At 51.7% G+C, this 21,176-nt stretch overlaps 2 protein-coding genes across 4 annotated transcripts in view; both read left to right on the plus strand.

Moving 5' to 3' along the window:
- The window catches only part of DIP2A (disco interacting protein 2 homolog A), a 79,925-nt gene extending 77,111 nt beyond the window's left edge, over window positions 1–2,814 (plus strand). For all 3 annotated transcript variants that reach the window (XM_063400189.1, XM_063400190.1, XM_063400191.1), the window contains 2 exons: window positions 415–538; window positions 859–2,814. In XM_063400189.1, coding sequence (XP_063256259.1) covers window positions 415–538; window positions 859–1,111 — 377 coding nt within the window. In that variant the 3' untranslated portion in view covers window positions 1,112–2,814. The remainder of the gene's footprint in view (window positions 1–414; window positions 539–858) is intronic.
- Window positions 2,815–7,933: 5,119 nt separating this feature from the next.
- On the plus strand, window positions 7,934–17,345 carry LSS (lanosterol synthase). The gene is made up of 22 exons (XM_063400194.1): window positions 7,934–8,060; window positions 8,244–8,421; window positions 8,501–8,639; window positions 8,717–8,825; window positions 9,227–9,348; window positions 9,660–9,756; window positions 10,514–10,649; window positions 10,849–10,957; window positions 11,276–11,394; window positions 11,803–11,900; window positions 12,009–12,036; window positions 12,625–12,681; window positions 12,874–12,945; window positions 13,629–13,679; window positions 13,823–13,972; window positions 14,314–14,410; window positions 14,598–14,703; window positions 14,903–14,968; window positions 15,372–15,452; window positions 15,717–15,887; window positions 16,197–16,275; window positions 16,362–17,345. Exons 1-22 carry the CDS (start codon window positions 8,044–8,046, stop codon window positions 16,554–16,556), a joined length of 2,277 nt encoding a protein of 758 aa, XP_063256264.1. The 5' UTR covers window positions 7,934–8,043; the 3' UTR covers window positions 16,557–17,345.
- The last annotated feature ends 3,831 nt before the right edge of the window (window positions 17,346–21,176 follow it).

Below are 21,176 nucleotides of genomic sequence, written 5' to 3' on the forward strand. Positions count from 1 at the left end.
CATGAGGACAAGTGGGTATAAGCTGGTGTTAAAAAGAAAAAAAGGAAGTTAAGTTTGGGAATTGGAAAAGTGGTTGTGCCAATCAGAGAAGAAAAGTTCTCTGGTAAGAATAGTGGAACAAAAAGATGCTTTAACGGTGGATTTTGCTTGGGTTTATGAACAGAGGTTATCTTACATGAGAGAAAAGACAGAACTGGGTGATCCAGCAGTTCTTTTCATTGTGGTTTCAGTTGCTTGGAGTCATAGGCAGAAGTGCAACAAGCTCTTAATTCTCTCCAAATGCTAGAGCTTAAATTACAGACTTTCCCCTAGGAAGCACTGGGAACATCTTGGAAGGTCAGGAATAAGCACATACAAGTGACAGTGTTTGTCCTGTAGATGTGACAATGTTGAAATGTGTGTGCTGTGTTGCAGAGAGGCACGATGCCTTGTATGTGGTGGGCTCTTTGGATGAAACACTGGAGCTCAGAGGAATGAGGTACCACCCCATCGACATAGAAACCTCTGTAATCAGGGCACATAAGAGCATTGCAGAATGGTAAGAACCACAGCATTATTCTTCTGTATCATTTATTTCTTCTAAAGCAGAAAAACTTGCAACTTCCTTGGCTGTGTTGGAATGTACACGTGTGGGTGTTGTAAACACACCTCAAGGATTTCATGGATGATCTCTTCTCATGCCTGTTATTCCTCTTTGGCCCTAATGAGCTATGTATATCGTTGGCTGGAGATCCTCTCCAGCCTCAAAGCGTTCAGCTTTACTTGTAAGCTTTGGGAGGTCTTGTCTTTTAATAATCTCTTTTAATAACTTATCCAGGTGTTTCTTCCTCCCCACTAACACGTGTGTCATGCCAACAGTGCTGTGTTTACATGGACAAACCTGCTGGTGGTGGTGGTGGAGCTGGAAGGCTCGGAGCAGGAAGCTCTGGATCTGGTCGCACTGGTGACAAACGTGGTCCTGGAGGAGCATTATCTCATTGTTGGTGTCGTGGTCATTGTGGATCCCGGGGTCATTCCCATCAACTCCCGTGGCGAGAAACAACGGATGCACTTGAGAGACGGATTTTTAGCTGATCAGTTGGATCCTATTTATGTTGCCTACAACATGTGAGAACAGCAAATCGCATCAAGGCTAAAGCACCAAAATCCAATAATAACATTGGAATCCATGCTCTTGTTTTTAAAAGGTGTTGAAGACCATAGGAAAGTGGTCTTCTCCTCACATACAGCCTTTCGTCTCCCAGACTGCATCTGCTTTCATAAACCCGTTGTAACAGTCACGGCTGTCTTAGGATGGAGAGTTTACTGGAATTACTGAAGGAAGCTTATCAGAGCTGTCATGGACCAGTTTTATTTTGGGGGGGGCAGAGGGGAGAATAATTATGAATGTCAGTACTTGATGCACTGCATAAAAGGACATAGAGTGGGGTGGGAAGAGAACACCAGCTGTGAGGAGGACTCCTGGAAGCAGCACCCAAAGTTGTGAGTAACCATCCAGAGTTCACCCTCCACGTGACTGCAGTGTATCGGCAGTATCGGGGTTGGGGCATAACCTTCAACATTGCACACACCTCTACCACATCCTCTACTGAAAGGAATTTTGCACATATTTGACATTTAAAAATGCGGCCTTTTTATTTTAAATCACTGACTCATCCCAGTTCAGAAGAGGCCAACCCATTCCAATCCTGGATTCAGTGTAACAGTTACGCTGCTGTTCAGCTTTTTTTACTGAGGAAAAACAAATGCTGTAATAAGGTTACTTACAGTGCCATGCTGGACTCTGTAATGCTATAAACTTTATAATAAAATAGAAAGTAATACCCAGTTTTAAGTACTTGATGCAGGAATCTTCAGTGCTCTTGCTCTTCCAACTCCATGTCAAAGTCACTTGTTTCCATAGTGTTAGCTGTTAATTCCTGCCCTGCATAACACCAAGGATTTGAAAATCCATACTGAAGCCACTCTGAATGATTTGTATTAATGTTTACAAAGCATAGGCTTACAAAATGTTTTCCCCAAATATTCTGTGCTAAAACTTGAAATAGTAACTTTCTTTTCCCCACAAAGAAAAACTTATTCAGTGTTAGTTAGCTTGAGCTGCTGTGGTACAAACTTCCTTTGTTTTCTTTGGAGTTGTATTTAAACTGTTTTGTTTGGGCTAAAATATCCAGTTGGTTGAGTCACAGTTGGACTAATTAAAGTTTTGAAGTTTCTGTCTGATCTAATACTGCAGTGAACCTAATGCAGAAAGAAAATATGAAGTTATTCAGATAATTCTGTGTTTGAAAGTAGGCACGAGGCTAGCAAATAATTATTTTTATAGATTTGTTAAGACTTGAGAGCTACACAAAATTTTTTTAATGATGCACAAGTTTGCAAAAGAGCCAGTTTTTTCTGCAAGGCAATTCTGCCTGGATCAGTGCCTAAGAAAGATTGATGTCAGTCCCCTGATAGATCAGATTTAGCCGTGGTCAAAGAAACCCTGAAATCGTTGAGATATATAGTAGTTATGGGCCCTGGTGGTTGTTTACCTGTGGTGTATAATACAGCTGCGTACTCTGACTGTAATTATGTACAGAACTTGTGTAACTTATTGCTTGAGTCCAGCAGCCTCAGCAGCAGGCTGTGGGACACCCCTCCTAGCACAACAGCTGGAAAAGGAGACAAATCCCTGGCCCCCAGTTCCATGTTGTAGTTTTTTAGCAAATAAAGCATTGTAAGACTTTTGTATTGAGATACTGATGAAAGTGATACCAGTTGCCTTGTAAAGTAAATCTTAAAACAAAAAGCTTATTAAACATTTCAAAACAGCTCTTGCCAATCTGACTTGATAAATGTTGAAACTTAAGCTGTTAGGTCAAAACCTTGGCTTAGCACAGTTCTCTCTCATATTACAGACAGTTTAATTCATTAAGAGCTTTTTCTGCAAAGCTTCACGGCCATTGCTTTGGAGGTAAAGCAGTTGTAAAGCCTGGATGTCCCGAATTTCCCATTCTGAACCTCTGCCAAGCTGCAGTGCTGACATCACTGTGTCACGGATGACTTCACTGCCATGGGGCCGGCGGAGCGTGGCTGTTACGGTGTCACTGCCGTGGTGCAGTTCAGCAGCTGCTCCGTGCATGGCTGAGCCTTTCCAGGGCCTCTGAGCTCCAGCTCCAGGCACAGACTGACCATGTCCCTGCTTGGTTTGCAGCCAGACAGCCACTGAAGTTTATAGCCTTGGAAAACATGGCAGAAGGCACCGGCTGGACAGAGAGGTGTCTGATGCCAGATCCGGGCTGATGACTGCCAAGGAGAAAGCACTAGGTGAGAAGGAAAAGCGTGAGCAGAAACAGCAGGACTGGGATGATGCCCTCCAGCAGCTTCCTCAGGCTGACCCACCGCAGCCACTGCGCTACCTGAATTCTCCAGAACTGTCAGGGTAAAGAAGGTTCTCTCCAGGCTCTCCTCCTTGTGTCAGTAAGTCCCGTGGACCCCTGTGTCCCCTGGGAAGGGTTGGGGAGGGCCACGGCCACACTCACAGGATCCCCTCAGAGACCAAGGATGCCCTTGAAAACAACAGCTGAGGAGGTGAGCACGTCCCTGACAGCCAGGGGAGTTGGATGAGATGGAATGGGGTGGCACGGCATGGCTTGGCTTGGCAGCTCCAGCCAAAGCAAGAATAGACAGTACAGTTTGCCTGGAATACACACACAGGGGACAGCAATGACCCTGCCAGCTGCTGAGACTGCCCCAGCACAGGGAGCAGGGAAGCAGAGGCTGGCTCAGGGAGCAGGCAAGGCGATGGGAAGAGCCCATTGTGCAGCAATAAAGGTAAAGGACACCTTTCCTCGCTGTCTGCTCATGTGATGCAGGATTCCCAGGGTATCCAGGGCTTCCTGGTGTCCCGTTGGCTCCAGGGAATCCCTGCAGGACAGAGGAGCATCATACCAGCATCTGGTGTACCCCAGCAGTGCCAGACTCCTTCAGTGCCCAAGGCAGTGCTGGTCCCAGCACTGGGAGCTCAGGGAGCCCCAAGGCAGAGCTGGGTTCCAGGGTGCCTTTCCCCCATGTGTTGAGCTGGGATGTGAAGGTGCAGTGTGGGGCTGGACTGGGGTTCTTCAGTGGGATTTCTCCTCTAGCGTAGGTGTGGAGGAGACTGAAGGGACAAGGGGAAATGAGAGGCTCCGTGGAGCCAGGTCACTGTGTCCAGGGATCCTGGGGTGCCTGGGTGAGGGGCCAGAGGTACTTACCCTGTCCCCCTTCTTGCACTCTCTTGGCACTCTCTCCTGGTGGACCCTGTGGTCCTGGAGGGCCAGGAAGCCTGTGGCGACCTGTTGGTGTACTGGGCAGTGGCAGTGAGCAGGTCCTCTTTCCTCACATGCAGTCCCTGTAGCACAGTGCTTGTCTCCCGTGGCCCCACGCTCACCTGGACAGGAACAGTGTCACTCCCTCATCTTGCCCAGGTCACACATGGAGGCAGCAGGAACCCCCAGGAACTCGGAGCAGTCAGGTGGGAGCACTCACCCCCTGCCTCTGCCGTGATCAGCTGCCCTACCCTGTTAGTGGCAGATACTGCACCCCGTGGCCAGTGGTGGGACCAGTGGCTGCTGTCCAGCAGACCCGCAGATGGCCAAGGCCCCGCTCTGGGATCTCCAGGCTGGAGGGGCCAGTGTGGCTTGGCCCATCTGTGGGGTAGCGCAGGGGCTGTTGGCTCCATGGCGCATAAAGCAAAGGAGAGATCTTGCTGGGGCAGCACAGATGTGTGCCTGGTGGGATGGGATAGCCAGGAGGTCATTTGGGGGCAGTGGGGGATGTGTGGGCAGTCTGGTACCCAGCACTGCCAGCACCTGTGCCCCTCAGGGAGGAGAATGGGGCCTATACCCAGCAGGGGCAGGGAGCCCCAAACACTTGGGCACACCCTGCGTGTCATCAGTGGCACCAGCATGTCCAGCAGCTTGAAATAACCAACGTAGAAGGTGTCAGTAGGCATTGAGGCCACAGGGATCAGCTATCTGCACGGTCCTTCTCAGCTCAAAGCACCACCGTGCACATTACAGCTTCACAAGGATAAATATCACAGTAGAAGTCTGGGTGAATGTACTCTGTACTCTGGTGGGACTAGCAGGGACAGCAGAGATGCTTTTAGGTAGTGGTGTTTCCAGTGTGGAGGTAGTTTGTCAGCAGTTTTGCACTATTTGATTTTTTCCGAGAGTACTTGCATTTGCTATAAGAGCTGGCTGTAAATGCAACTCTCTGTCAGTAGGGAAGAAACAGCATTTTCCCGTGGATAGCAATTTGATCTGGTTGATCTCTAGCTCAGTCCTCAGCCAAGAAATTAATTAAAGCAAACCTTTTCTAGTCAGAGACAAGGTCCTAGTTCATATCCTTAAACCATTTTCTGATATCATTCTGGAAAGTGACCTTTCCTTAAAATGGAACAGAAAAAGTAGCATTTGCCAGATCAAAACTTGAACAGTCTTGAAATTCTCTTTCCTGGTGATTCTTGCTGTCCATTTCACCCCAAATCCTTCTGACTTCTGCATTTTATGGGTGATGATCTGGAATGATGTGCTGATAGGATGGGAAGGAGCAGCAGGATCAGATGTGAACACCAGAAGCCTTGGCCCTCTTTTGCCTCTGCTAATGAGCAGCTCTAAGTGAGTTTCCTGATCCTTGTCCAGGCTCATATCCTTGGCATATCCTTGGATCATCCCTAACCTAGCCTGTAACAGTCCAGGAGGTGTGGGTATGGGTGTGGGGCTGTGATCTGACTGTGCTCTTTCAGTGCTGCCCAAAGAGCTGCTTCTGCTATTTCAAATTTCATGGTCTGATCTTCGAGCAGGAGGGTGCAACCTTGGGGCTCCTTTCCTCAGGGTCAGGGCATCCTTGCCAGAGCTTGGGCTGATATGTTTAAAGAAGCAAGGGAGTTTTTACAGTGCCCAAGGCTGAGCAAAACACTTCAGCCCTCTGCCTGTCCCTCACCATCTGGGGTCCTCGTACCAGGCCCAGGGAAAAAAGCCAGCCTATTTCTTTGTCTCTCGGGTGTGTGTGGAGCCAGGCTTTGCCAGACCTCGAGACAAACACCAGCAGTCATTGAACTAGGACAAAAAAAAGTAATGGAAGCAGAAGAATTTGGGTGGGAGGGTGCCTCTGCACGGCTGCACTCACAGTCCAGCACACACAGCAGCTTTGCAGGGAGCAGTTTCCCTGGCACCTACAAACAGCAGCCAGAGGTGAGCTAGTTCCTGGTCGAATCCAGCTGAAGTTCAGACACAGAAAAACATGGATGAAAACAATGCCTAACAGGAATTAGGCAATTATTAAAAATTTCTGGCACTGGTGGATTGTATAGAGACAGAAAAATAAAACCAAAATTTATTTTTGGTCTCCATCAATCCCCTTAGGCAAATATTACCATAAATTATCTTAAGATTTTGGCATCCACGGACAAGTGGATACTTGCATGAACCTCATTTCAGGCAGAGTCATTAAGACAATTTTTTTTCCTTAAAAATAAACAGACTATTAAGCCTCAAATACAACACCCATGTCAGTGAGCTTCTAGAGTTCCCTCTGTTGATACAAACTGTGCAAGAGAAGCAGCACAGCTCTCCCTACTGAGGACCTGTGGGATGAGACAGAAGTCAAAGACATCACCCCCATTCATTCTCCCTCCAGAAGACCAGCACCATCCAAAAGCCATTTTGCTCTTACTGAACACAGCCAGGGCTGAACTGGTGAGTGACGTAAGCCTAGTTTATGAAATAAATACCAAAGTACTTCTTTAATTGCCAAATCAAAGTACTGTTTTCTCTCCAAAGAATCCCTAACATTATTCTGGACATGAGTGAAGAGCTATTCGCTAGAAGAGGTGTATTTTAAATTAAACTTGTACTGTACATTATATACTATAAGTATTAAGGGTCATATAAGTATTAATAGATGGGCATTTTTCTGTCCTTGGGGTGCTGATGGGTGCCACATTTTTGAGTAGCTCTTTTGTCCCTGGGCAGTGCACAGACATGGAGCGGCTTTTCTGCCAGTTCAGCTTGGTCTGGTGTCACCTCTGTTGTAAGAGGGAAGCCTGGTTACTCTGAAAGGAATTTTATTGCTCCATTTAAACAAGTATATACTAGATTTCCACCCAGCCCTTCCAACAGCATAGGAGCAGCAGGTACAGCATCTCTGGGATTTACAGTCCCTGTGTGCCTACTTTTGGGAAGCCTTCTTGAGCCAAGGGGCTTTGAAGAGCTGAAACCCACTTGCTCACCGGCCTGGGAAGACAGTGACGCTGCTTTGGGGGTGTCAGGAGAGAGATGGGGACACATCGCTGGGACAGGACAGGAGGAGCTCTGCCATCTCCTCAGGGACTGCTGTCCCACGGCACTACCTGCACGAAGGTGACACTCGCCCAGCCGCGCTGGAGGCACCCAGGCAGGATTCATGGTGGGGACACCGGACTCACCTGTAGAGCGAAGCACAGTGTTCCGTGGGGGTCAGACCTGCCGGCCGCAGCCATCCTCACCCGGGCAGGGCCCCGCAGTTTGCTGAGTGCCCGGCACCCCGGGAAAGCAGAGCTGCGGACGGGGATCAAGGGTGGTGCCGGCAGCGGGGAAGCACGGGGCACACGTGGGCCAGGGTGCACTGTCCCCACGCCTGGCACTGCACCAGACACATCTCCCCCGTCCCCCGTAGCCCACGAGGACATCAGCGGGGCACCCAGGCTGGGCCGGCGTTGTTTTGTTATTTCCATTAACGACGGAATCCCCACGCCTGCACTTTGGGAGGTACGCGCAGGTGGGGATAGTCGCTGTCACCCAAAGGGCCGGGACGGCTGTGGGGGTCTGTGGGGAGGCCGGCGCTCCAGGGGAAGCGAGCGCCGTGGCTGTGCCCGGCACACGGAGAAGCCGAGCGGCGGCGGGCCGGGCACTGTCCCGCGGCAGGCGGGGCGGCGGGAGAGGGGGCGGGCCGGGCGCCGGGCCCCGCCGCCATTGGCTGCCGCCCGTGAGGCGATGTGGGACCAGCGGCGCGGCCCCGGCGCTGCCAGCGGCACCGGCGATGGCGGCGGGAGCCCCGTGGGTCCCTGCGCTGGGAGCGGCGGTAGCGGGGGCAGCGGGGTCCCGGCTGTGGGAGCGGCGGTGGCGGGGACAGCGGGGTCCCGGCTGTGGGATCGGAGCGGCGGTGACGGGGCAGCGGGGTCCCGGCTGTGGGACCTGAGCGGGGCGGCGGCCGCGGTTCACGGTGCCCGTGTCCGGCAGGGCGGTTCGGCGGCGTGGCGGCCCTCGGCGCTCGGCGGCGGCCACGGAGCTGCCGGCCTGGCGACTGCGCTGCGAGGGGGGTCGGCAGCTCTGGCGCTACCTGGGCGATGGCGACGGCGATGTCGGGGAGCGGCGGGCGCAGACGGCGCTGGAGCAGCACAGCCTCGGGCTGGACACGGTGCGGGGCGCCCGGGCCGGGGCGGCGGGGCCGTGCCGTGCCCGGGGCGCACCGCTGAGGTGCCCCTGTCTCCCCGCAGGGCGCGACCCTGCAGACGCTGCCGGCGGCAGGCTCAGCCCGGGAGGCGGCCCGCAACGGGATGCGGTTCTACGCAGCGCTGCAGGCCGAGGATGGGCACTGGGCAGGCGACTACGGCGGGCCGCTGTTCCTGCTGCCAGGTAGGCCTGGGCACCTGCCCAGGGGTGAGTGCCCTGGGGTTTGGCTCTCTACAGTGCCGGCCTATCTGATCCTCCAGGTCTCCTCATCACCTGCCACACGGCCAAAATCCAGCTGCCCGAGGGGTTCCGGAAGGAGATGATACGCTACCTGCGCTCTGTGCAGCTCCCGGACGGAGGCTGGGGCTTGTGAGTAGCAAAGATGTTTCTTGGAGTGATGGCAGCTCCAAGGTCCAGGACCTGGAGCTGCTGTCAGATCTGCCCAGGCTCAGGGAGGGGGACTCAGCACCTGTGAGAGCTGTGAGTGGCTGGACTTGCCTGTGCAGCACTCCGGGTGCACAGTTTGTCATAGAGGTGGCCATAGCATCAAGTCTGGCCACATCTTCTCTGGGGCACTATATCCCAAAGCGTCATGTGTGACAGGTTAGCGCAGAGCAATATTTCTGCCTGTATTAGTCAGGTCTCTCTTTCCAAAGTTACCTCTGGCATCCCACTTCATCCTAACAAAGGGTGCAGTGCAATGGCTTGTGTCTGGCTAATGGCAGTAGCTGAACTGATGGGTGTGCTGTTTCTGTATGTGCTTCTGACAGACATGTGGAAGACAAATCAACAGTGTTTGGCACAGCCCTCAACTACATAGCCTTGAGGATCCTGGGCCTTGGACCAGATGACCCTGACATTGTGAGGGCCCGTGTCAACCTGCACAGCAAAGGTCAGCCATGGGGCTGGTACACTGATAAGAGAGGTCTGGCCAGCGCTGAGGGCTGCAGGGAACACTGGGGGCTGCCAGCTAGTGGAAGAACTGTTGTTCTTACTTGCCTTCCATGGCAACTGCATTTGCAGTTAATGATGGGAAGCTGTGTTGCATTTTTGTGCCATTGTCTGCTTGCCCTCTTTTGGGACATGTATCCCAGCCTGAGTAGTGTGCTCCCAAACATGGGGAGAGTGGACCCTGTGATGAGGAAGAAAGTTGGGAGGTGGCATGGCTGTGTTAACCCTGAAAGCTGATACTGTTCTGTGCAGGAGGTGCTGTGGGAATCCCTTCCTGGGGCAAGTTTTGGCTGGCTGTCTTGAACGTTTACAGCTGGGAAGGAATGAACACGCTTCTCCCAGAGATGTGGTATGTGGTGCCCCCCTCACAGTGGAGAGAGGAGCTGGTGTCAGTGCTGCCACCAGCCTCGACCCAGAACTATCCCAGGCACTAGTGATTGCTGGGATAACTCCAGCTGCAGCCAGGAACTGGAGGTGCTCAGGCTGGGAGCCAGCAGCAGGCCAGCCAGTAGGTGGATAGCACTGAACACTGCAAGGGAGATCCCAGGGTGCAGCCCTGTTAGCATTTCCCACAGGGCCCCTAATACGTTCATGTGCTCCCTGCCTGCCACCAATATCTTTCAGCAGCCAGAACTGGACCCTAGCAGGAAGGGACAGCCACATGTAAGGCTGCCAGCCCTAAACCCTTGCTTGTACCCCCTCCGAATCCTCAGAGGGCTGCTGGGTGTCAGAGGAGGAAAGTGTCTGACACTGTCCCTGCAGGAAGTCAGGGGCTGCACAGTACCAAGGGCTGCTGGCGGTTTGTCAGCAAATGCCACTAACTGTTGGTCCAGGCCTCTGCCTTCATCGTCCCATGTGACTGAACTGGCTTCTCTCCTTTCTCTTTGAGCTGGAGGTCCTCTCTGCGCTGTGTCAGCTGGGCCTGGAGTGGTGTCAGGAGGGAGCATCCCTGTTGGAGGGGGAATCTGAGCAGAGCCAGGCTGTCTGTATATCCCCTAGTGCAGGGGACAGGGAAAGGCATGCCCTGCCCTGGGCATTCCACACATCTCTCCGGTGGCTCTGGCCTTCCTGGTTCCTCACAGCAGCACTTTCTCTGTTGCAATCAGGCTGTTTCCCACGTGGTTTCCAGCCCATCCGTCACGGCTGTGGTGCCACTGCCGCCAGGTTTACCTTCCCATGAGCTACTGCTACGCTAAGCGTCTGTCAGCAGAGGAGGATGAGCTGATCCGGAGCTTGCGGCAGGTGAGGAGGGGGCTGATCCTGCCGGACAAGGAGACACGGCCGCATGACCACCATGCCCTTATGAGGCAGCCTCTGGCGTGCCAAGTGGCAGCTCACAACCTGCACGGTCTCTGTCAGACAGCAGAGCCAGCTCCCAGCAGTGGCTGCCTCAGGGGCTTGCTCCTGGCTGGCCAGGCTGCCCTTTGCTGTCTTGTGCCAGGAGCTGTATGTGCAAGACTACGGCAGCATAGACTGGCCAGCACAGAGGAACAACGTGGCTGCCTGTGATGTGTACACCCCGCATAGCTGGCTGCTGGGCGCTGCCTACGGTGAGTGCAGAGCTGCTGGGAACACCGAAGCTGAGCTCTCTCTGAGTACCTTCAGAGCTCTTTGGGGTCTACTGCCTGCTACTGGTGTGTGCCCTGCAGCTGGGATGGAGACAGGAATTATGTGATCTATGGGGTTCTCCCTCCCTGAGACCAGCAGGGCTTTGTGCCTGTGTCCTCAGGCCTCTCTGGGGCAGAGCTCTGCTCTGTCCTAACGCTTATTCAGTTGTTGTGTGAGTTGGGGTGCAGCCTGCCACAGCAAGTGAAGGAGGCTGCACAGGGTGAGGTTTCTTCACTGCATGTCCCTTTCTTCCCCTGTAGCCATCATGAACGTGTATGAAGCTCACCACAGCACTCACCTGCGGCAGCGAGCCGTCACGGAGCTGTACGACCACATCAAGGCTGATGATAGATTCACCAAGTGCATCAGCATCGGGCCAGTAAGACACTTGCTGTTAATCCTTCCATATCTCACCCTTTGTTCTGTAAGGACCAGCTTGTGCAACTGTGGCATGTAGTAATCTCCAGATCTTGCTCAAATCCTGCTGCTCTTGATGCTCAAGAGCTTAAGGCCAGCAGGGCACAGGAGATGCAGAGGGCATGGGGACAACTCTGGTGAGGAGTGTCTCTCCTTGAGGTCCAGGGAGATGATCTGAGAGGAAGCTCTGGAGTAATCTCATGGCACCTGTCCTACTAACTCACCTATGCTGGGTGATGCCACTGGTGGAGCCATTGGGATCAAGGCCGAGACAGCCTCTGGATGTCTTTGTGCTGAGTGGGGGGAATGTTTGTCTCTGGGGCTGGAAGCTCTATCCAGAGCAGTGACAATGCTCCTCTCCTCTCGGCAGATCTCCAAGACAATCAACATGCTGGTTCGCTGGTTCGTGGAAGGGAAAGACTCCCCAGCTTTTCAGGAGCATGTTTCCAGGATCCCTGACTATCTCTGGTAAGGGCTGAGTGTGTCCCATCTGGCACAGCACACCATGGCTCCTGACTTGCCTCCTGGTGCTCCCACTGTGCCTGTGCTGCAGCATTGTGCTCTCTCCTCCCACAGGCTGGGCCTCGATGGCATGAAGATGCAGGTGAAGTGCTTAGGAGTTCACTTGTGACTGAAGGGACCCTGGTGTGCTGGGGCAGCCTGTGGAGTAATGGGATAGCGTGTTCCTCCCAGGCCTGAGCTCCTGGTGTCTCACCTCTGGTGCCTGCTGGCCTTCTCACTGCCACTTCCCCAGCTGCGCCGGGAGGGAGTACTGTCTGTCCCGCTAGTTTGCCTCCCTGTGGCTGGGAGCTGAGAGGCCTCTGTTCCCTCCATCCTCATGAGTCCTGGGAGAAGGGCAGAAGAAAGCCAGGCCCCTGATCCTGCATGTGGGCTGGGCTCTGCTTCTCTCAGACCCACTGATTGTGCTCTGCTGTTCCTTAATGCTGGCCACCTGTCCTGCCTTGGCTATGCACACAGCAACCTGAAGCAGCTGTCTTGTGTTCCCTCTCTGTCCCTTGACCTGCTGCCTCTATTCTCTCTATGCTAGCACGTCAGCCATGACGCAGGGTGACATAGCACAGGGTGGAGGGAACTGTCTGGGGTAATGTGGGAGGGATGTGCTGTCCTATAGTCCCCACAGCTGGGTCAGGCTGCTGCTAGCACCTGACTTTCACTATTTTCTCTCTTCCAGGGCACAAATGGATCCCAGCTCTGGGATACTGCTTTTGCTGTCCAAGCCTTCTTGGAGGTAATGCACCCTTCTGTGCTACATGCTGCCTTAGGAAAATGGTCTCTGCTCATGAGTCCCCAAATACCAGAGCTCCCAAATACCAGTGCACCCCCTTGGAGCTCTGTTCTGGGCTGGCGTCCTGTGACTGAGCTGGGAAAACATGTCTGGCCACAGCCCCTTGCTGACTGCTCACTGCATCTCTGTTTTTAGGCAGAAGCCCAGGAGATGCCTGAATTCACCTCCTGCCTCCAGAACGCCCATGGATTCCTCCAGTTCTCCCAGGTGAGAGAGCTGGTCACTGGTGTCTCACACACTGGTTGTGCAGGCTGGGCTGTTGCTCAGAACCCTGCTGGATGCATCTGTTGCCTTCCGAAGAGAGCTTCTGAAGGGCTGACTAGCAAAGTCCCAGGCCCAGCCTCCTGTTTTCTACTCCCTGTTTTCATCTTTAAAGCTTGGAGAGGACCTTGGCAAGGCCCAGGGATGCTTGGGTTGTCTGCCTGAGCTTAGAGAGGCTGGAAAACTGAAAGCTTAGGCTTATTTGCCCTTCATCTTGTTTGGTACCGACACATTTGAGGCACCCTTCTGGGGAGCCCAGGATCATTGGGTAGTGGCTGTATGAGCTCAGCTTCTGCTGGCCAGGCCAGCAATGGCTCAAGGTGAGGGTTACTGTCCCCAGCAGCTTGGTGCAGTCAGGGATCTTGTTCGTGGTGCTGCCAACAGGAGCATTGAAAGCAGGTGGTTCCCTGGCAGGCAAGCTCCTAAAGGGCACTTTAGCAGCACTTGCCGAAACCAGGCCAAAAGGTGATTTCTCCCAGCTCCAGAGCTGGCCTCTTTCTGTCTACTTCCCTCAGTGGAAGGCAGGTACTGTCCACTTCCACATGGTTGTGCACCTGCAGTGGTTTCAGCCCACGGTCTTGCAGCCAGCCACCTCCAGGCTGCCCTCACTTATTTCTTGTCTGCTGCAGATCCCAGAGAACCCCCCCGACTACCAGAAGTATTACCGCCACATGAACAAGGTAGGATGGCTGGCACTGGTCTCTCAAGGACCATGACTGGGGCAGGGGGAGCAGGAATAGGGGGCAGCACCTGCTCTCTTCCAACCATAGAGTGGGTGAGGGAAGGTGATCCCGCTCCCTAAGCCCAGCTGATCCTTTTCTAGGGTGGCTTCCCCTTCAGCACGCGGGACTGCGGCTGGATCGTGGCAGACTGCACAGCGGAGGGGCTGAAGGCAGTTATGCTGCTGCAGGAGAAGTGTCCCTTCATAGCTGAGCCTGTGCCTGCTGAGCGCCTCTTTGATGCTGTGAACGTGGTAAGAGCTGCAAAGATTAGGCCAAGGGATGTGCAGGACCCTCAGAGAAGCCAAGGCCTGAGGAATTGTTGGATCTGGTATGAGATCTGGTATGAGATCTGGTCAGATCTGAGCTAGGATGGGGCCTGGTGTGGCAACACTCCATTGTGATTCAGAACTGCCTGTGTGACCCGATGTCATGTGATGGCCCTGCCTGGGCCTGCCTGTCACGGTGGTGGGACCTGGGTTTTCTGCCAGCCCTGCAGACCTGTGGGTCTGACCTTGTCCTCACAGTTGGCGTGGGGCCAGACTGGGGTAGTAGTGTTCATGAGGTTGTCCCATCCCCCTCTCTGTCTGTGCAGTTGCTGAGCATGAGGAACCCGGATGGAGGCTTTGCCACTTACGAAACCAAGCGAGGAGGCCACTTACTGGAGCTGCTGAACCCCTCGGAGGTGTTTGGTAAGGGGAGCTGTGGGGTTGGGTGCCTTGCCCGCTGTGAAGGGACAAAGTGGCCTGGGCTCACCATGGCCAGTGGGTGCCCGGCAGGGGGTCAGAGCCCTGGGTCTGAGGGCCAGGCTGGCAGCAGCCGGCCTGGAGGCTTGCCCACACAGGGGCTGTGGCACTGACACCCACTGCCTGCTGGCAGGTGACATCATGATCGACTACACGTACGTGGAGTGCACATCAGCTGTCATGCAGGCACTGAGACACTTCCAGAGCCGGTTCCCTGAGCACCGAGCCAGGGAGATCAGGTGAGTACTGAGATGAGAGCTGGGCAAAGGAGAAGACAGCTGCCTGCCATGGCCACCTGAACAGTGTGGCTGCCTGCTCTTGTCTCTTGTGCCCTTCAATAATGGGGCCCATCAAAGCCTGAGGTGGGCTGATGGAGCCCCCAATGAAGCAGACACTGAGTTAGCTGCTTCTGAAGTGGATGGCTTCTTTCCTGTCCAGGGAGACTCTGCAGAAGGGCCTGGATTTCTGTCGCAAGAAGCAGCGAGCAGATGGGTCCTGGGAAGGGTGAGCTGTGTTCCCAGCACCCAGTTTTCTTCTGGCTACCCTAGTGTGAGAAGGGATCATCACACAAACCATTCCTGGCTGGGAGGGAAAGTAGGGGCTCCTCCTCTAGCTGTTGTGCTTTGCTCTCAGTTACTCTCCCTCCCGCCCTGGTGGAACAGGTGCCTTGTGCGGCGCAACAGACCCAGAGGAGTTTGGGGTGTCTCCAGCTCCTGTGGTCCCAGTTCTGCTGACACTTGAGTTAGCTGGGAGCAGGTGCTGGTGGGACTGGGCATGGTTGGGCCATAGGGGAAGGCAGGCTGCAGCTCTGTGCCTGGCTCTGCTCTCGTGTGAGCACAGCTGTGCTGCAGCCTGCCTCTCCCTGGGGCCTGGCACCGCTGACAGTGCTGCTCTCCCTTCTTCCTAGGAGCTGGGGGGTTTGTTTCACCTATGGCACCTGGTTTGGTCTGGAGGCGTTTGCCAGCATGCAGCACACGTACCACGACGGGTGAGGAGGGGCTGTCTGGGTGCCCTGCTCCTGCCCACCTCCTGGGCCAGGGCAGGACTCCGTGGTGGGGCTGGGAGGGACTCTCCTTCCTCAGGGACTGCTCCTCCCCATCCTGTGCCTGCAATGTGGCCAGGGTGCTCGCTGCCTGACCCTCAAACTCTCGGGGCAGTCCCAGCCACGGGCACCGCTTCTCTTTGCAGCTGAGACCTGTGGCATCCAAACACTTCCTTGTCCCCTGTCTTGACTCTGGCCCCATCCCTGCAGGAGTGTCTGCCGAGAGGTGGCCCAGGCCTGCCAGTTCCTGGTCTCCAAGCAGATGGCGGATGGCGGGTGGGGAGAGGACTTCGAGTCCTGCGAGCAGCGCACGTACGTGCAGAGCGCCGAGTCGCAGATCCACAACACCTGCTGGGCCCTGCTGGGGCTCATGGCTGTCAGGTGAGAGCAGCCCCTCGTGGCCCCAGTGCTCAGGGAAAGGAGATGCAAACTGGGCTGGGTGGCCTTGGGCCTGGCTGGTGTGACCCAGTGTGAAGCTTTTAATCATGACTGCAAGCCTCCAGTGCGGGAAAACGGTGGCATATGCATAATATCTGGTGTCTTGGGGTTGTGGGGAGCCCTTCCCAAAGCACTCAGCGTGCCTGGGGCAAGCTCGGGGCAGCCTGGAGGTGGCTGAGTTCCCCAGGCACGTGGATGAGGGTTTGCAGATGGTTTGGATAAAGATGCTTACGTTTCCCCTGTGCTTTGCAGGTACCCTGACATCGATGTGCTGGAAAGGGGCATCAAAGTGTTGATGGATAAGCAGCTGCCCAATGGGGACTGGCCTCAGGTACATCTTCAGTATTTCCAAGGTGTTCCTGAACGTGCAGCAGTCCCCTGTCACTCTCACCATCTGTTCTCTGCTTTGTCTCCCAGGAGAACATTGCCGGGGTGTTCAACAAGTCGTGTGCCATCAGTTACACCGCGTACCGCAACGTCTTCCCCATCTGGGCGCTGGGGCGGTTCTGCCGGCTGCACCCGCACAGCCCCTTGGCGGGCCAGCTGCCGGCCAGGGCCAGGGCCAGCGCCGCCGGGCCGGGGCAGGGCCAGCGGGGAGCCCTGTCTGCCTGAGCCTGGCCTGCCGGGGGAGCCGTGGCCCTGCGTCCGTCGTGATCCCGGTGCCTGCCTGGGGCCGGGGTGGCGCGAGCTGCACGGGCTGTCAGTGCTGGCCTCAGCGATGGACTGCTGCCTCTGCCAGGGACGGGTGCTGCAGGGCCTCTGCTTGCTGGCCAACCTCTTCTAAACATTCCCTTTCTAAGGTGTTTTCCAGGTCTATTCTCCATCCCCAGATGGGGAGTGAAGTGCCTTTTCAGACCATTCTGAAGATCTGATGAAGCTGCCAAGCTGTGTTGTGTTCCACATCTGCACAGACTCTCACCCTGGGTTGCAAGGCTGCCTTTATCGTCACAGACTGCCTGTGACCCCAAGGGTGGGGGATTTGGGGTCTCCCCTGTGCCCACCATTGGGGGTGGGGGGCGCTGCACAATCCCTGCTGAGCTGACCTCTGTACTGTGGGTGCCACTCGTGGCCCTTGAATTGCTTGCTCTGCTCTGGAGCCGTGCTGGGAGGGGAAGGACACCTGTCCCCCTGGATGTGTGGGAAAGGGAGTGCTTTGCTTAATGTCGTTGTGGTTCTGTCCCCCAGCTGGTGGCACCTAGCTTCCCCAGGTGAAGTCACCACCAGCCCTTGGAGAAGGGGCAGCTGAAGCAGAAAGCCCTGAGGTGGCTGGCATCATGGCACAGCCTGAGCCCCAGGGCTCCAGCCTTCCCCCAGCTCGGGGGTGCCGTGGGGCATTCGCGGGTCATTGTCAGAGCTGGAAGTCAGATGGGATAATAAATTGCTGAGGGTGATGCAAGAGGAGCTTCACTGTGTTCTCGTTTGTTCTGCTCGTGTGCGTCCCGGGCAGAGGGGAGCTGGCACTGCCGCCCTGTGTCGCGTGCCCTGGGGTGCCTGTCCCCACACGTGCGGGCACCGTGCCCACCGAACCACGCCGGGAGCCACAGAGCAACACGAAAACAGCGTCAGGGAAGGGGCCACAGAAACAGCGTCAGGGAAGGAAGGGGCTCACTCACGGGCAGGGCGGGCGGCTCTCCCGGCGCGGGGCCGCCCCTGCCCGCCGGAGGAGGAGCGCGATCATTTCAGGAGGAGCAGCAGTTCTGGCTAACAAATGGGATGCTCGTTTAAAAAAGTAAACAATGGTTTCTTTGTGTCAGACAATACAGTCGAGAGAGAATTTGGGGGAGTATGATAGAGGATATTGTATTACAATGTCATTTTAGGGCATTTTATATTTTCTTTTGTAGCATGAGCTTAATGCTTAAAATCATATATTTTAAACAAATACATACACTTATATATAGGTAGAGTTAGAGAATATAAATGGCTATGCTACTTCCAAAATAGTGATGTATATGTGGGTTTTATACAGTATTACATTCTTTGGTGCTATATAGTGTTTTGTTTTATTTTTTGGTATTTATTTTGTGTAATTTGGGTTTGGAGGGAAGATACCTTAATGGATGGATTTGTTTGTATTTGAGGTAGAATTAATTTAAGTGACTTTTAAAAATAGACTTCTGAAACGTATTTTTGGGGTTTTGTTTTTGTTTATTGTATGTTAGTGTTCAGATTGGTAAGCCCAGCTTGCCTGGTGGAGGTTTGGGTGTTTTCTTAGATGCAGTTTTTCACTTTTAGAAGTTTGTGTTTAGTGGTCTTAAGGTGGTTTTAGTAATTTACTGTGTAGTTTTACTCTATTTGGCCATGGGATGTGACAAGGGATGTGGTCTATTGATTTCATGTTATGCTTCTTAATGGAGGTGTTGACCAGGTTGTGTTTGATTGGAGTTTTGTTGATTTTTTTTTTGGTGGGCTGTTCTATATCTCATGGATATGTTTTCTAAGATTTACATTGGTGTCATGGGCTGTAGCATGAGGTAGAGGGCAGGTTTTTATTGATTTGGCTTGTGGCTTTTATTATGGTGAGTATGTAGTGTTGGTTTTGGTGGGTCTGAGGTAGTGAGCTGTAGTTCATTTGTCAGGGTACATTAATGTTTTAATTGGATTTTAATTTATTGTATTATTAGGGCTTTATTTCTTTGGCTTGTTTGATTGCAGTATGTTCTATAGTTACAGATAATTTGGGAGATATTGTTTATGGTTCACTTGATCTTTTGGTTTTGTGTGTACTCAGAGGTGGCATTTTTGTTTGCATGGTTTGAGGCATTATGGGGTTATTGAGTTAGGAATTATTTTTTAGTGTTGTTATTTTATTTCTATTATTTTTATTTTTGTAGTTTGATTTTTTTTGTTGTTGTTTTGGGGTTTTTTATTACTTTTAATTTTGGGAACGTGGGTATTGATATGGTCGATTTTTTAGGTAGGTCTTTTTGGGGTAATGATGCTTCTTTTTTAGTAGTCTAGAATTTTTCATGTTGTTAATTAGTTTCGTTAATTTTATAGAGTGTTATTATTATTTTTTATTTGAGTGTGTTATTATTTTTCAGTAAGTGTAAGATAGAGATTTTTTTTAGTCACGTTTGGGGTCAGTTGTACAGTTTTGAGCTTAGTAAATTGGTTTATCTTTTTTACTATTTTTTATGATTGGTTATGTGGGGTTCTCTGTGGTCGTTTTTCATTTTTGTTTCATTTTTAGGAGAGGAGTTGTTAGCGAAAAAAGTGCAGTGGGATTTGTTTGCTGGCATTTGGTTGTATGGTGGAGTTTTTGAGTTTGTGTTTGTTTTAAGGTTTTTGGTAATGAGATTCAAGTTTTGAATTCTTGGCTAATTTGTGATTGTTTTAAAGATTTTAGGGAGATTTCATTTTTTCATAAGGGAGCGCTGTATGAAGAGGGTAATTTATTTGTTTTATGTGATATTGGTGGCAACAAAGAAGTTAACAAATGACATCCATGTTCACTGTATGTTAGAAAAGCCTCTGTATTTTCTGCTACGTTAAAAAAACTGAACGGAGAAAGCTGTAAACATCCTGGGGCCATTTTTTGCATTTTACCCCCAGACAGGTCTCAACCTACCCATTTACAGGATAGCAGCTGTAACTTGAAGTCAGGTGTATTTCAGAGGTAACAGTAAAACAAAGTAGTCTTTTAATTTTGTAACTCTCCAAACCTCACTGTTTAGTAACAGAGAAATCCAAAATAAAGCAAACAGACAAAAACCCCAAAACAAATCCCCCAAACCCTCTTGCCCAAAAGAACACAGAAAGAGAAAACATACCAATATTATTTTAATAAATATAAATTCTTTCCCCCTTAGAAAACCAGACAAATTAAATTCTGGTTAATTGTGGTTCTGATCTGTTAGGTTAATAAAGTCAAATAGTTTAAAATATAAATAAATAAACATGAATTGAAGTAAATAGATATAAAAAACCATAATTAGAAAGAAACAGAAAATATGAAAAATAATATCAAGAATATATATACTATATATAATATTGTATATATATCATATAATATCATAATATCATATCTATTACTATGATATTCTATATATTATATCCATAGATATGAATAGAAAAGGGGATGATCAATATAAAAATAGTAAGTGTAAAGAAATAATGGAATAGAGCTTAAAACAGAGGGGGTTTTTTGGTTTGAATTGGCTTGGTGGCAGGGGTTGTCTTTGAAGCGGTGGCCGGGTGTCTTTCGGGGCGTTTCTTTCAGGGGTTTCTGTGCACGTTCTCTCCGGGGGTCCCTGTCTGCGGGTCCCCGACGCGCGGGGAGCCCCGGGCCCGTCCCAGCGCTGCCGCCCTGTGGACACAGCGCGGTGCTGCAGCTCTGCCCGGGCCCGTCCCAGCGCTGCCGCCCTGTGGACACAGCGCGGTGCTGCAGCTCTGCCCCGCGCCCGTCCCGGCGCTGCCGCCCTGTGGACACAGCGCGGTGCTGCAGCTCTGCCCGTGCCCGTCCCAGCGCTGCCGCCCTGTGGACACAGCGCGGTGCTGCAGCTCTGCCCCGGGCCCGTCCCAGCGCTGCCGCCCTGTGGACACAGCGCGGTGCTGCAGATGTTCATCCCAGCGGAGCTGCTGGCTTGGCTAGAATTGGTTTCCCAGTAAAACTGGGCGCTGTCTAGAAAACCTGAATTTGTGGGAGGCACTGGGTTTGTTTTCCCTATCCCTGCATCACAGCCAAGAACACTCCTGGAGCTGTGTTATGCAGTGGAAGGAGGGGAGAGCTGCATTTATTGAATTCCTTTGTTTGTTGTTGTATTTTTTTCATGCTATTTTATTTTATTGTGTTTTTTTCATGTTTTTTTGTTTTGTATTTTTGAAGATATTTTAATGTTTCTTCTAATTTTATATTTTTCTATTTTTAATTTACTTTTATGTTTTATATTTATAATTTTATTTGTACTTTATTTTTAATAATTTTTAATTTTTAAATTTAGATTTATTTTTTATTTTTATGTTTGGGGATTTTTTGTATTTTTTGGTTTTTTCTTTGTAATTTTTCCTTTGTAATTTTTCCTTTGTAATTTTTCCTTTGTAATTTTTTCCTTTGTAGTTTTTCCTTTGTAGTTTTTCCTTTGTAGTTTTTTCCTTTTTTTAATTTTTTCCTTTTTAATTCTTTCTGTTTAAAATTTTTTCTTTTTAATTTTTGTCATTTTTAATGTTTTTCCTTTTTAATTTTTTCCTTTTTAATTTTTTCTTTTTTAATTTCTCCTTCCTAATTTCTCC

The sequence above is a fragment of the Prinia subflava genome, chromosome 6 (assembly GCF_021018805.1).
Source record: "Prinia subflava isolate CZ2003 ecotype Zambia chromosome 6, Cam_Psub_1.2, whole genome shotgun sequence".
NCBI classification, from domain to species: domain Eukaryota; kingdom Metazoa; phylum Chordata; class Aves; order Passeriformes; family Cisticolidae; genus Prinia; species Prinia subflava.

Excerpts from the sequence above, each read along its gene's own strand:
- LSS (XM_063400194.1), top strand. Across the intron at positions 9,349-9,659 it reads TGTCAACCTGCACAGCAAAG|GAGGTGCTGTGGGAATCCCT; the intron begins GTCAGCCATGGG and ends TGTTCTGTGCAG. Across the intron at positions 12,946-13,628 it reads GATTCCTCCAGTTCTCCCAG|ATCCCAGAGAACCCCCCCGA; the intron begins GTGAGAGAGCTG and ends TGTCTGCTGCAG.